The sequence below is a fragment of the Vulpes vulpes genome, chromosome 9, assembly GCF_048418805.1.
Source record: "Vulpes vulpes isolate BD-2025 chromosome 9, VulVul3, whole genome shotgun sequence".
In the NCBI taxonomy this organism is placed as follows: domain Eukaryota; kingdom Metazoa; phylum Chordata; class Mammalia; order Carnivora; family Canidae; genus Vulpes; species Vulpes vulpes.
The window spans coordinates 31,454,866-31,470,256 of record NC_132788.1 but is presented as its reverse complement, the minus strand read 5'-3'; the positions used below and the strand labels follow the sequence as shown (position 1 = coordinate 31,470,256).

The window sequence follows — 15,391 nt, the reverse complement described above, 5'->3', positions numbered from 1 at the left end:
GCAGCGGGGAAAAAGGCTTTGGTAGCAATACTTCATAATAGACAAAATGGACTTCAAAACAAAGACTGCAAAAAAAAAAAAATAAAGACTGCAACAAGAGACAAAAAGGGCATTTACATAATGGGGATCAATTACATAAGGGATCAATCCAACAAGAGGATATAACAATAGTAAACATCTAGGTACCCAATACTAGAGCACCTTAAATACATAATGCAAATATCAGTAAACACAGAGAAGCTGTTGGTAATATAATAGTAGGGGACGTTAACTCTCCACTTACATCAATGGCTAGATCATCCAGGCAGGAAATCCAAAGGAAAGAGTATCTTTGAATGACACATTAAATCAGGTGGCCATAACAGATATACAGAACATTCCATCTCAAAACAACAGAATACACATTCTTTTCAAGTGCACAAGGAACATTCCCCAGAATAGATTATATCTGACCACAAAACAACCCTTAGTAAATTTATAAAAACTGAAATCATAGCAAGCATTTTTTCTGACCCAAAGAGTATGAAACTAGAAATAAATCACAAGATAAAAACTGGAGAAAAAAACAAACACATGGAGACTAAACACCATGATACTAAACAAACAATGGGTTAATGAAACAAAGAAGAAACCAAAAAATACAAAGAGACAAATGAAAATGAAAACACAATGGTCCAAAATCTCTGGGACACAGCAAAAGCAGTTCTAAAGAGGAAAATAAAGCGACAGAAGCCTATGTCAAGAAACAAGAAAAAGCTTAGGTTAAACAATTTAACCTTACACCTAAAAGTACCAGAAAAAGAACAAAGCCCAAGGTGAGTAGAAGGAAGATAATAAATTCTTTTTTAAGAGACTTAATATACAACAGGAAAAAAAAAATCCATGAAACCAAGAGCTGGTTCTTTGTAAAGATAAACAAAATTGATAAACTCTTAGTGAGACTCCCTAAGAAAAATGAGAAAGGACCCAAATTAATAAAACCAGAAAAGAATGAGAAACAACAACTGACAACACAGAAATACAAAGGATTATAGGAGAATGGTTTGAAAAATTATATGCCAACAAATTAGACAACTAGATGAAATGGATAATCCCTAGAAACATATAATTTTCTGAAACTGAATAAGGAATAAATAGAAAATCTGAACAGATTACTAGCAAATAAATTGAATTGATAATAAAAAAAATAAAAGTCCAGAACCAGAGGTTCTGGTGAATTCTACTAAACATTTAAAGAATACCTATTCTCTTCAAACTATTCCAAAAATAGAAGAAAAAGGAAAGCTTCCAAATACATTCTACCAGGCTAGCATTACCCTTACACCAAAACTAGACAAAGATATCACAAAAAGAAAAAAAAACCACAGGCCAATATCCCTGATGAACACAGATGTAAAAATTCTCAACAAAATATTAGCTAACTGCATTCAACAGTACATTAAAAGGATCATTTACCATGATCAAGTGGGATTTATTCCAGAGATGCAAGGATAGTTCAATATTCACAAATCAATGTGATACGCTACATTACCAAAACAAAGGATAAAAATCATATGATCATCAATAGATGCAGAAAAACTATTTTATAAAATTCAACATTCATTCATGATAAAAAAATTCTCAACAAAATAGGTTTAGAGGGAACATACCTCAACATAATACAGACCATATATGAAAAAACCATAGCTAACATCATATTCAATTGTGAAAAACTGGGAGCTTTTCTTCCAAAATCAGAAAAGTTATGTTCACTCTTGCCATTATTATTCAACATAATACTCAAAGTTCTAGCCACAATAATCAGATAAGAAAAATAAATAATAGGTATAACAGGCATTCAAATTGGTAAAGAAGTTAAACTGTCACTATTTGCAAATGACATGAGAGTATACAAAGAAAACCCTGAAGGCTCCACCAAAAACCTACTATACAAAATAAATAATTCAATAAAGTCTTGATACAAAATTAATACCCTGAAATCAGTAGCATTTGTATACATGAATAATGCTGTAGCAGAAAGAGAATTTAAGAAAACAACTCCATTTACAATTGTACCAAAAAGAATAAAATACATAGGAATAAACCAAAGAGGTGTCAGACTTGTATTCTGAAAACTATAAAACACCGATGAAAGAAATGAAGCTGACACAAACAAATGGAAAGCTACTCCATGCTCATGGATTAGAAGAATTAATATTGTCAAAATGTCTGTATTACTCAAAGCAATCTACAAATTCAATGCAATCCCTATCAAAATACCAAGAGCATTTTTCATAAAACTAGAATACTCAAATTTGTATGCAACCACAAAAGAACCCAAATAACCAAAGGAATCTTAAGAAAAAGCTGAGGGTATCAAAATCCCAGATTTCAAGATATACTACAAAATTGTAGTAATCAAAACCATAGGATACTGGCACAAAAATAGACATATAAATCAATGGAAGAAAACAGAGAGCCCAGAAATAAACTTTTAATTATATGGTAAATTAATCTAAGAAAATGGAGGCAAGAATATACAATGCGGAAAAAGTCTCTTCAATAAATGCTGGTGGGAAAATTGGCCAGCTACACTTTATAAAAGAATGAAACTGGACCATGTCCTAACACCTAACAGCAAAAATTAAAGACCCTAATGTGAGACTGGAAACCATAAAAATCTAGAAGAAAACCTACTGGGCAGCCCCGGTGGCACAGCGGTTTAGTGCCGCCTGCAGCCCAGGGCGTGATCCTGGAGACCCTGGATCGAGTCCCGTATAGGGCTCTCTGCATGGGGCCTGCTTCTCCCTCTGCCTGTGTCTCTGCCTCTCTGTCTCTATAAATAAATAAAATCTTAAAAAAAAAGAAAAAGAAAACCTACTAATTTCTCTGGTATCAGCCATAGTACCAGCTTTCCAGAATTGTCTCTTCAGACAAGGGAAACAAAAGCAAAAATGAACCGTTGGGACTCCATTAAAATAAAAAGCTTTTGCACAATAAAGGGCACCATCAGCAAAATAAAAAGGCAACCTACTGAATGGGAGAAGATATTTTCAAGTTATGTACCTGGTAAAGGGTTAATACCCAAAATATATAAACAATTTACACAATCCCACAGCAAAAAAACCCATACAATCTAATTTAAAAAAATGGGCAGAGAACCCAAATAGACCTTTTTATACAAAGACATATAGATGGCTGACAGGCATATGAAAAGATGCTCAATGTCACTAATCCTCAGAGAAATGCAAATAAAAACCATAATGGGATATAACCTTACATAAGTCAGAATGGTTAGTATCAAAAAGATAAGAATTAACAAGTGTTGGTGAGGATGTGGAGTAAAAGGACCTCATACACTCTTCTTAGAAAATAAACTGTGGAAAACAGTAATGGAAGCTCCTCAAAAACTTACAAATAGAAATACCATAATGATCTAACAATTCCACTATCGGGTGTTTACCCAAAGAAAATGAAAGCACTAATTCTAAAAGATATATGCCCCTCTATGTTTATTGCAGCATTATTAACAATAGCCAAGAAGCAACCTAAGTGTTCATCCATATATGAATGGATATGATGTGGTTGGTATGTGTGCGTGTGCGTGCACGTGTGTGCGTGCACGCACACACACACACGCTGGAATATCACACAGCCATAAAAAAGGATGAGAGCGTGTCCTTTGTGACAGCATAGATGGATGTAGAGATATTTTGCTAGGTAAAATAAGTCAGACTGAGAAAAACAATTTCACTCATATGTAGAAATAAAAAGCAGAATCAGACTTATAAATACAGAGAACAAACTGATGGTTGTCAGAGAAGAAGGAGTTGAGAGGACAGGCAAAATGGGTGAATAGAAGTGGGGGATACAGGCTCTAGTTCAATGAACAAATCATGGAAAGAAAAGGCATAGCATAAGGAATATAATTAACAATATTGTAATAGCATTGTATGGTAACAGTAGCTATATTTGTGGTGAGCATAGCATAAAGTATAAATTTGTCAAGTCCCTATGTTGTACAACTGAAACTAATGTAACATTGTGTGTCAACTATGGTTAAACAAAAAATTAGAAAGGAGCTCCTTTAAGTTTTTTTTAATAGGTTTCACAGCACCACCATAAATATGAAACATTATTCTGTTTTTGCCTATTTGTGATAATCTTAATTATTAGGTGAACCAAAGAAAACCATAATTAAGAACATATTAATATAATTACTAGCTTATATTAAATCCATTATTTGTTGCTAATGACCCTAATATTTTGACAGTTATATTGTTAAGAATACTAATGAAGATAGAGTAGTTTTTGAATCTATAAGGTAAGAGCACTCACTGTACATGAAGATTTTCTAGTTTTGATTTAATGATAACTACTAGAGTTGTTAGAAGATTTTTACTTACATTTAACCAATTCAAAAACACTATTTTTTTTTTTTTGGCTGAGCTTTATGATCAACATAAATGAGTCTGCAACTTAAATAATAAGTTGCTCCCAAAATAAAAGACATTCTTGAATTTGAGTTTAGGAAATTTGATTTTCCATGAGTCAAAATATCAAATATTTATTAAAAGCCTGGCTCTGAATTATCTGAACTGAATATTTTTTTTAAAGATTTATTTATTTATTTATGAGAGACACAGATTGAGAGAGGCAGAGACGTAGGCAGAGGGAGAAGCAGGCTCCTCGCAGGGAGCCTGACGCGGGACTCGATCCTGGATCCGGGGATCATGACCTGAGCCAAAGGCAGGCGCCCAACCACTGAGCAACCCAGGCATCCCGGAATATATTTTTTGAACTGAATATTAACACTACATTCCTATGAACACTAAATTCAGGTATACACCATCTTGTGCCCAAATGCACCTACAGTTTCAAAACAGATCTTATTTGCAATCTTAGTACTCTCTAAGTTACCCAGAATACTATAACCAGACTGAACTTTATAAAAAATCTTCAATCTGTCAGTTCTTTCACAGTTTGCAAACCTTCAATGATTTCCTCTATGTATTTTAAACACTTCACAGTATCTAATCACAAGTACTAATTTTATTTTTTTAATTTAAATTCCAGTTAGTTAACACAGTGTAATGTTAGTTTCAGGTACACAGTAGAGTAATTCAACACTTCTATACAATAAAGACTATTTTCAATAAGAAGCTTCTAATATTAGGATGCCTGGATGGCTCAGTGGTTGAGCATCTGCCTTTGGCTCAGGGCGTGATCCTGGAGTCCTGGGATTGAGTCCCACATTGGGGCTTCCTGCATGGATCTTGCTTCTCCTCTGCCTATGTCTCTGCTTCTCTCTCTCTCTCTCTCTCTCTCTCTGTCTCTGTGTCCTCATGAATAAATAAAATCTTAAAAAAAAAAGAAGCTTCTAATATCAAATCTAATACACATTAATTATTTTTCATTGTTTTCTGAGAAGTTATGGCTCTACATTTCTTTCCACTTATCATAGTCCAGGCTTCCCTTCTTTAATTCCTACTGCATTAAAAAGTATTTTAGGATATGCATTTCTATATTATAGTTTTACACTTTCATATACTTATGTCTCACTTTCCAAAGAAACTATAAACAAAGATGCAAGCTATAAGCTACATACTATAAGCTAAGCTACTATAAAGAAAAATGTAACATGTAAGCAAAGATGTCTTTTAATGTCCATGGTAATAAAGTATGAGGCTATAAGAAGCACCTGATAAGTACTTTGAAAACAATTCATGGTACATTAAAAGGGAGATCATCCTTTGATAGCAGTGGAAACTGAAACTTAAATCAGTTAATGTCAAAGCACTAGCTTGTCAGAGTTAAAGGACTATACCACTGGTCTGGTTCCATGTTTAGTGCTCTTGACTATTTTAAAGGAAAATGCCATTTTTAGCTTTAATAATTTTCAGTGAAGTTCTAATATATTTTGAGTGATTCTGTAGATAAATATTTTCCAAATATAAAAATGGTTTACATTCAGATCACGATAAATGAACTCCATTTACTATGAATTAAAGAGATTACATTTGATATTACTTAGGAGGAACTGTACATATTGCTAGAGCATGTACGTCTAAAAGTTTACTTCTACATCCTTGATATGGAAGTATTCTAATTTCTAGGGCTGTCTGATAAGAAGTCTTTTTAAAAAATCTCATTCAAATGTTACTTATGAATTAAGTAGAGACATGGACGACATGGTTAATTTTATAATTGCTCATAAGTACTGGGATGATTTCAATATAGATTTCACCATGTGACCAAAAGCTCAGCAATTTACATTTGTCATTCTGTTTTTTGCACATTTACTTTAAATATAAAGACTGAGGAAATCTTACCTTCTTGATAGGCTCCATCTGCCATGACTAAATGAAGAATCTTGGCATAAAGATGTTCATGTTCATTTCCTAAAATATCCTGAACTATTGTTGAACAAATTTCAATATTTTCATCTTCATCTTCATGAATAGCCTGTATCAAATTTCCAAATATAAATTAATTTGAATATTAGCTTTATCTAGAGACTTTATTTTTCATAATAAATCTACTGACCTCTAAAAGTCACTGATATTTTACTAGTAATTCAAAAAGAGCATATTTCAAAGTTAATTTTGTTTTTAAAAGTAAGCTCCACATCCAAGGTGGGGCTTGAACTCATGACCCTGGTATTAAGAATCGGAGGCTCTACCTACTTGGCCAGGCAGATGCCCCTGAGTTAAATGTTTTCATTGACACTTTACTTACTTTTATTTTCTCGTAAACCTCAAAGAATTTTTCAAAGCCTATTTCCTGTTCCAGGTGAAGTCTCAGTTCCTCTAAATGGTTAAAGACACTATCGTATTCACATTCACTAGTAATATCACCATCACTGTTATCTAAGAAACAGAAACAAGAAGATACTTTATGACTAAAAAGAATGAATAAAATAATTCTTACTTTAATGGACTAATATTCATTTTGATGAGTGATATCACTGAAACAGAGCACTTATACTTCTAATGTAAAGTTCTGTCATTATAATTATTGCCATTTATGTAGGAAATGAATGTATATATAAATGTCTTAACAAGAATGTTACTTTGGGAGTCTTTTCTTTTATAGACATAAACATTAAACCAGATTAGAATAAAAAATTCGAATTGAGTAAAATATGAAAAAAGCATGCAGGAGACATATGACTTATACTACATATTATAAATCTTTAGTAAAGCATTTAGAAAGTATTATAAATGCTATATATGTTTCATGTCATGTACATGTCCAAGACACTTGGGAACATTCTAGTAAAAGATGAAGTTACTGAAGAATCGTTCCTTTTCACATTAGCTCTTCTTCCAAAATAAACATAATATAGTTTTCTTTTTTTTTTTTTTTTTTTTTTTTTTTTTTTATATATAGTTTTCAAAATACACAAATTTTATATGCATCTTAGGGGTAATGCTATGAACAAGGAACAGTTCTCAAAAAAAAAAAAAAGTCAAGGTTTAATCCTACTGTTTAACCACTGTATTTGGAAGCTCTCTGTAAAATATAAAGTGCTAAGAAAACTAGGCTATTATCCTTAGTAAAACTATAAAAGTGCTTCAAAAGCATTTCCAAAATTTAATGGGAAAGAAATGGAACAAATGTATGTGGGTATCAGTGGAAAAAGAAAAAAGAATGAATAGAAGTCAGAGATACAGAAGCATACTTCAGTTTTATTTAAATTTGGAAATAGTTCATATCAGGTATCAGAAAATATACTCTACTTGAAATATTTGTATAAACTGAAAAAAAGAAGTCCCATGATCATGACCATGTACCTGAGTGCCATTCTTCATTTAGGGCACTTTCACTGCTGGGATTGTCATCCTCATCTGCCAGATCTGTCCCATTTGCAGTCTGCTCTATGTCACTGTTCTTTAAGACTGATTCTTCCTCCTCACTGTATTCTTCTCCAGGTTGTTCCCTAAGTAACTGTTCCATAGAGGCCTGAAGCTCTTGTAAATCTGTGTCAGTTTCTTCAAAAACACTGAAATTTAAAAAAAAAACATTACCAAAGTGTCGTCTCATTTTGAAATTTTACTTTAATTTAATATACATGCACTCCTTTATGCTTAAAAGTACTAATAGAGGATAAAAATATATCTGAAAGATCTTTTTTTTATAAATTTATTTTTTATTGGTGTTCAATTTGGATATCTGAAAGATCTTAACTCAAATTTCCATTAATGAAAAAATAAACTTTTAAAGTAGAAATATCTTTATTTTGCATTTAGGTGTACAAATCTCTACACTTTGACTTTGTAGCAGGTATAGATAAGCAAAGCATCTAATTAGAATGAGAAAGAGTATGTTTAATCTTTTGGACCATCCTATTAGTAACATTTAGCTTTATATTTAATTACAAGACTAACATAACATGCACATCTGCTATGTACCATTACAGCAATGATAAAACATTGGCCTATTGACAAAATCTTCTTATGGCCAACCCTGAGGAATTAGTGACCACCATTGTTGATATTAAAGTAAATGGGCTGCTGAGCCTACATTATAAGAAAAGTAAAAGATTAACATCTTTTTTGAAAGATAAAGAAGTACTCAAAGAACAGTCTGGCCCTGCATTCACTTTGTAGTAGATTTTCTTATTATATGACCTTGAGTGAAGTTTGGAACCCCCTAGCCCCCCTCCCCCGCAAAAAAAAAAAAAAAAAAATCCCAGGGAAAACATCAAGTGAAATTTCCTGGTATGGACTATCACTTAAACAAACAAACAAACAACAACAAAAAAAAGTTTTCAAAATTTTAAATTAATATTAAAAGCTTCTAACTTAAATTTTAAAATTCTCTCATCTACTAGTAACTAAAAGAACACAAGCCACAAACAAGCTACTGTGCAGTCAGATAAAACTGATGACTTTATAAAAACTTTGAGGAAAAACTGTTACCTAGCACTTTCAACCATAAAGGTACTCTTATGTTGTCATGTTCTCCAGGAGACTCAATAAAAACACAAAGTTAAAGCACTTATGACTACAGCCAAACAGAAGAAAACAAGGATAAAAGGGTAACTTCCTGTAAAATCTGAGAACACTAGCAAAAATATACAGAACTCTATGAAAGATAAAAAAAAAAAAAGGGTGGTGGTAGTGGTGGCAATCTTTAAAAGATAGTTTGGTGGGCAGCCCTGGTGGCCCAGTGGTTTAGCACCGCCTTCAGCCGTCGGGCTCCCTGTGTGGAGCCTGCTTCTCCTTCTGCCTGTGTCTCTGTCTCTCTCTCTCTGTGTCTGTCATAAATAAATAAATAAAGTCTTTAAAAAAAAAAGATAGTTTGGTTAAAATTTTAAGAAACAAGAGGCAAGGCTTAAGAAAAAGAAAGAAATAAAAAAACAAAATGTGCCAGATATAGAGGCTCTGGCTCAAATATTATAGGGGAAAAAAACTACCAGATAGATTATTATTTTAATTGGATATCAATCATATCCAAACACAGTTCTTTCTATTAGAAGAGGTAAAATGTAGAAACTTTAAGTTTAAAAATATCAGAAAATAAATAATAAAAATCCCAGTATTTTGTACCATTTTTTCCTGGTGATTTGAATACACTCTACCTTTTCAAACACTTTATCCTCCCCTCACATATTGGTAACATTTGTCTGAGGAGGTGAGAGGGCTTACTTGTATCAAAGAAGGTAAAGAAAGGTTCCTAGCTAAGGGGCTATATCACTTCCTACAGTTCCCAGAAATGTTGGTTAAATTTGCCTCTTGGATTCTAGATTCCCCATGAATCACAAAGAAAGGAATTTTGTGAAAGCAATTAATTTACACCCAGAACACACACGTACTCATACATATGCAAACAAGACAACTAGTCTACCTAACTTCTCACTGCCATGGTTTTGTTTTTGTTGTTTTTGTTTTTTATTTTTTATTTTATTTTATTTTTTTACTGCCATGGTTTTGAAATCCTACATGGCAGGAGATATAGAGGCTTTCTGCTCTTTTCCCTGAGGAACGTGGAATAGTTTATATTTCATAATTTTCCACTGCAATCCCTGTATCATGTGGTGTTAGTCATTATCCTGCTAATATTCCTTCATTTAAGCACAATTTATTAAGCATATACCATGGACAAGTCAATGTGCTCAGTGGTGAGTATGACAGCACACAGAGAAACCATTTTCTTACATTTCTCAAGTGAGAGTAAGTCATTAGGTTACTTAGAAGCAAATATACCTATCAAAACTTGCATGACTATATTTTAAATATGTTGTAAAAAGGTAAAGGAGGGGTGAAAATCAGTTACAGATAATTTTTTAAAACTGTTTAGGTGAGTTACAGCTCTAGAGTTCATATAAACTCAAATTCTGTTAGTGCTTATATTTATTAATGACATCATGCTCACATGTCTTCAGAATCAGAAGGTCCTTCTTTAATATGCTCATCTTCAATATCATCTATTTCAAGATTGTCTTGACATACATCTCCTACAGTAGGAACATCCATCAGTGTTCTGAACAATTTTGAGAGATCTGGAAGTGAACATGTCCTTAGCATCTAAAAAAGTAAGATTTTTTTAGTAGGAGTAAGATCACTAGAAAATAAAAATGAGATAAAAAATTAGAAAGTTAGAGCTAATACTAATTTTTAAGAGCTAGTAGCTCCAGAGATGACTTGTCTAAAATTAGAACCAAATTTTCTTGAATTTCAGTTCTGTATTTTTTCGGGGAGGAAACTAAACTTGTGAGTTATGTGTGGGTTTCAAAATACAGGGATTCACTTAAGTCACCATTAAAAGGCAGGGAGAAATGTTTAATTGGGGTATGCACCTAGGGAATTTCTGTCAGAAATTAGGCAGTGCCAGAAACTGCTAATTTGCTCCCTCTCAGTCAGGGCCCATACTGTCTCTCCCTTATTTTATCTCCTCTTACACTTTACTATGGCCAATCTTCCTATATGTTTCCCAAAGTCTGGACTGAGTTAGTCTGAAGGTTGGCAAAGAACTATCACACATAATTGGTGGTTCTTTGTATCATTTATCCTAGGAGCTGCTGGGTAGCCAATATTGATTAAATAAGGAACTTCATACTAGTGCAAAAAAAAAAAAAAAAAAGCCTAACATTACTTCAGTGAACAATGGACTGTAAGTGGAGCCTTTCTCACAAGAAGGGAAGGCTGGAAAGACAGGTACTTTGATGTTTATACTGAAAATCATTTATAACAACAGGTGAGAAGGAACTGACTGAGGAAAAAAACAATGTATGGTTGAGGCGTTTAAAATCTTAATTTGTTTGGATAAGACCAGGAATAACAGAAATAGCCGCTGTCCACCAACCTATCAGCAATTAGAATGTGATCGATACACAGGACAATGAAACAAATGTCTGTATACATAAGTCTCAGAATTGGGTCAATAATCCTAAAGGAATCTGTGAGATTTGAAAACTAATTCCTAAGGCCTTGGTAAGAATCCTACACCAGATAGGAGAGGAGACTGAAGAAAACACAATGTTTAGCATATTAATGAAACTTTATATACTTTGCCAATTTTATCAGTACGATCTGTTTTTGAGAACAAAAGAGGATAGATTTTCCACTATTTGAACATAATTTACATATTACAGCACAAGAAAAAGTGCTTATGAACTACAAGATGGTGAAGACACATTGCTTGTTAAAACAGTTAATGATGGTACTGAAAGTATTTCTTTTGCTGAATCTCCCACTGTCAGCAGAATTTATGCTTGATTTGCTTATTATTTTAATGGTGAACCAATATATTATAAACCAGCAGTATGCAAAATATGCATATGGTACAGTTTCTCCAGGTAGATACTAATCAATAAAAATATACAACATATATGCATTATATACTTAAATTCAAGAGGACTCTACATAAAGATGCAATACTTTTTAGGCCAAGATAAATTTTAACCCTAGTAAAAAAATCTCAATTTTACTTTATTCCTTTCACTATTAAAAATAGCTTTCCTGGGGCAGCCCCAGTGCCCAGCAGTTTAGCACAGCCTTCAGCCCTGGGGTGTGATCCTGGAGACCCGGGATCGAGTTCCGTCGGGCTCCCTGCATGGAGCCTGCTTCTCCCTCTGCCTGTGTCTCTGCCTCTCTCTGTGTCTGTCATGAATAAATAAATAAAAAACCTTAAAAAAAAAAAAAAAAAAAGCTTTCCTGGGACAGTCCGGGTGGCTCAGCGGTTTAATGGTGCCTTCAGCCCAGGGCCTGATCCTAGAGACCCAGGATCGAGTCCCACGTCAGGCTCCCTGCATGGAGTCTGCTTCTCCCTCTGCCTGTGTCTCTGCCTCTCTCTCCAGGTCTCTCATGAATAAATAAATAAAATCTTAAATAAAATCTTAATAAAATAAAATAAAATAAAATAAAATAAAATAAATAAAATAAAATAAAATAAAAAACTTTCCTAACCTAACAAAATAATACAGTAGAAAGAAACCTCAAGAAGTATTTGGCAATTTTCCTCTTGGAATGAGCCTATGCACCCATCAATCCAACAGCTATCTGTCCTATATTAAAAATGCTTTATGTTCACAGTCTTCCCTGACAGATTTTTTTTTAGATGTTTTTGTTGTTGGTTAAATTATTTTTCTCAAAAATGAAGAGAAACACAGATAGTGAAAAATTAAGTTCTAATTGTACTAATAGAACGCCACACAAAATTCTACTGAAAAGAATTCTGTCAACTCACTGTTTCATCCATCTGTAGTACTTTTCAAATAAAATAATGAATTAGCAATATTCTGGTTATACTACAAAATGGGCTACAATGAACATTTTTATTTAGCTTCTGCTTAGTGCAATTAAACTGTAACAATGCTTTCTCAAAATAGCTTCTACAAATACACCTGTACTTCAACACCGGTGAGAAGTATATCTAAAATATTAATTGAATTATGAATATTTAAAAGGCAAAAATTATAGATATTAAATAAGAATTTGTATTAAAAGAAGACATTTAAAACACATATGCTACTGATGAATTGTATGTTCATATTTCCCCCCACACACACACACTCTACATTTGCTATAACAAGAAAATAAATTCTCAAGTTTCCATAGAGATCAGTTTTCCCCTCCACTAGCCAGATGAGGAAACTATCAGTAGAACACATCTGGTCTTTCTCCACTCTTTATTCACTATCTTGTGATGTGAGGGAGGTCTAAAGGGAAGGAGAAATAGCTATTTCATTTGGTAATCTAGATTCTATTCTCACATAAGTCAGATCATGAGAAGATCACATCTTGAAACTATTTCATTTTGACCTATTACAAATTTACCTTCTGTGATCTTCGTTTAAGTGTTATACTCTCAATGTTATTAAGTCACTCTGTTACAACACTGTTATGAAAGCTGCTACTGTATTTATAGTGTTTGCTGTCAGAAACAATACAACCCAAAAGACGTTATAATTCTGGACCTAGAAGAAATACCCTTTCAAAATGAAAGTGAAATAAAAATGTTTTTAAATAAACAAAAGCTGAAAAAGAAATTCATCACCAACACAGCTGCACAAGAATGTCAAGAAAGTTTTTAGAAGTGGAAGAAATGAGTCTACGGCCATACCACCCTGAACGCGCCCGATCTCGTCTGATCTCGGAAGCTAAGCAGGGTCGGGCCTGGTTAGTACTTGGATGGTAGAAGTGGAAGAAATGATACCAGATAGAAACTTAAATTCTACACAAAGTAATGCAGAATGTCCAAAGAATATACATAGACTCTGTTTTTACTTTGTGTAAAAGATAACTGAATGTTTTAAGCAAAAACAATAAAAATTTGTTGTGGTGTTTGTATCATGTAGATGTCAGGTGTACGATAACAATGCCAAAAGAACAGATACGAAGGTAGAAATGGAAATACACCGAAAAGGTTCTTTTTTTTTTTTTTCCAATGAAAAGGTTCTTATGTCATATATAAAGTGCTATAATATTATTTGAAGGAAGACTGTAAAAACTAAAACTGTATCTTGAAAGCTGAAAATTACAACTAAAGCTTAGGAAAAAGTCTATATTAGCAAATAGTACAGATAATATCAAATGCTAAAAATATTCAATCCAAAGAAGGAAGAATAAAAGTAAAACAGAAAAAGTGATGAGACAAATAGAAAACAGATAGCAAAATGGTAGGTTTAAACTCAATCATATCAATAATATATAAAAAAATTACATGAAAAGTAAATGGTCCATTTTAAATAAAAGAGATTGCCACATTGGTTAAAAAGCAAGACTTGACAAAGTGATAGCTACAAAAAATCTAATATAAAATCAATGTGATTACAAGTTAAAGATGTAAGAAATATATATATATTTAATGTATAAACACTAATCATCAGAAAGCTGGAATGGCTATATTAGAACCAGACAGGGACACCTGGGTGGCTCAGCAGTGAAGCATCTGTCTTCGGCTTAGGGCGTGATCCTGGAGGGCTCCCTGCACAGAGCCTGCTTCTCCCTCTGCCTTATGTCTCTGTCTTTCTCTCCCTCTCTGTGTCTCTCATGAATAAATAAAAAAAAACTTAAAAAAAAAAAAAGAACCAGACATAACAGACTTCAGAACAAGGTGATATGACCAAGAATACAGTCATTTCATAATGATAAAGAGTGTAATTTATCAAGAAGATATAAAGATTATTAATTTGCATTCAACTGACTGGAACTTTTTTCTTTCTCAGTAACTGATAAACAAGTAGAAAGAAAATCAGTAAGGACACACGATGAACAACACTCTCAAGCAAAAAGGGATGCTTTAAAATAATAAACCTATCAATTCATCCAGAAGGTATAGCAATACTAAATTTTTATTCACTCAATAACAAAGTTTCAAAATACATGGAACAAAAATTGACACAAATGAAAAAAGACAGTTTTTGCATTTTTTTTCTCAACAAATGATATGTAACTGACACAAGACAAAAAAATTGGTAAAGATAAAGAAGGCTTGAACAACACGATTAACCAATTTGACATATTCTTGACATTTGCAGAATATTTTACATGATGATAGAAAAAAACACATTCTTTTATGGTGATCTATTAAGAGTAGTAGCCACCAGTAACAGACACTAAAGGGTGACTCATGAGTGCAGAGGAAAATATGATATAAAAGAAGCCAAGAGATAAAATGATTTTAAAAATAAAGTGTATATGACTCTTTTGGAAGAAGAAAATCAAGAAAGGTGAGAGAGAGAAAAGGCACAGAGAATTTGGCAAGAGCAGTTTTAATGGAGGAGTAGGCTAAAAGTCATATTGGAATATATTTAAAAGTGAACGGAAGTGGAGACTGTAAAGATACAACATACTCAAGATGTTTGGTTGTAAAAAGGAGCAGAGAAAGGGGTGGTAGCTAGAGAAGGACATGTTCTTAAGAGAAGTTTGCTAATTATGATTGGACTCATTAGAATACGTATGTT

General features: G+C 33.0%; 1 protein-coding gene across 47 annotated transcripts in view; it reads right to left on the bottom strand.

Annotated features, from left to right (window-relative positions):
* The window catches only part of NEK1 (NIMA related kinase 1), a 222,362-nt gene that overhangs the window by 13,907 nt on the left and 193,064 nt on the right, over positions 1-15,391 (bottom strand). For all 47 annotated transcript variants that reach the window (XM_072719696.1, XM_072719687.1, XM_026017537.2 and 44 more), the window contains 4 exons: positions 10,360-10,511; positions 7,776-7,984; positions 6,718-6,848; positions 6,312-6,444 (listed from right to left, as the gene is read on the bottom strand). In XM_072719696.1, coding sequence (XP_072575797.1) covers positions 6,312-6,444; positions 6,718-6,848; positions 7,776-7,984; positions 10,360-10,511 — 625 coding nt within the window. The remainder of the gene's footprint in view (positions 1-6,311; positions 6,445-6,717; positions 6,849-7,775; positions 7,985-10,359; positions 10,512-15,391) is intronic.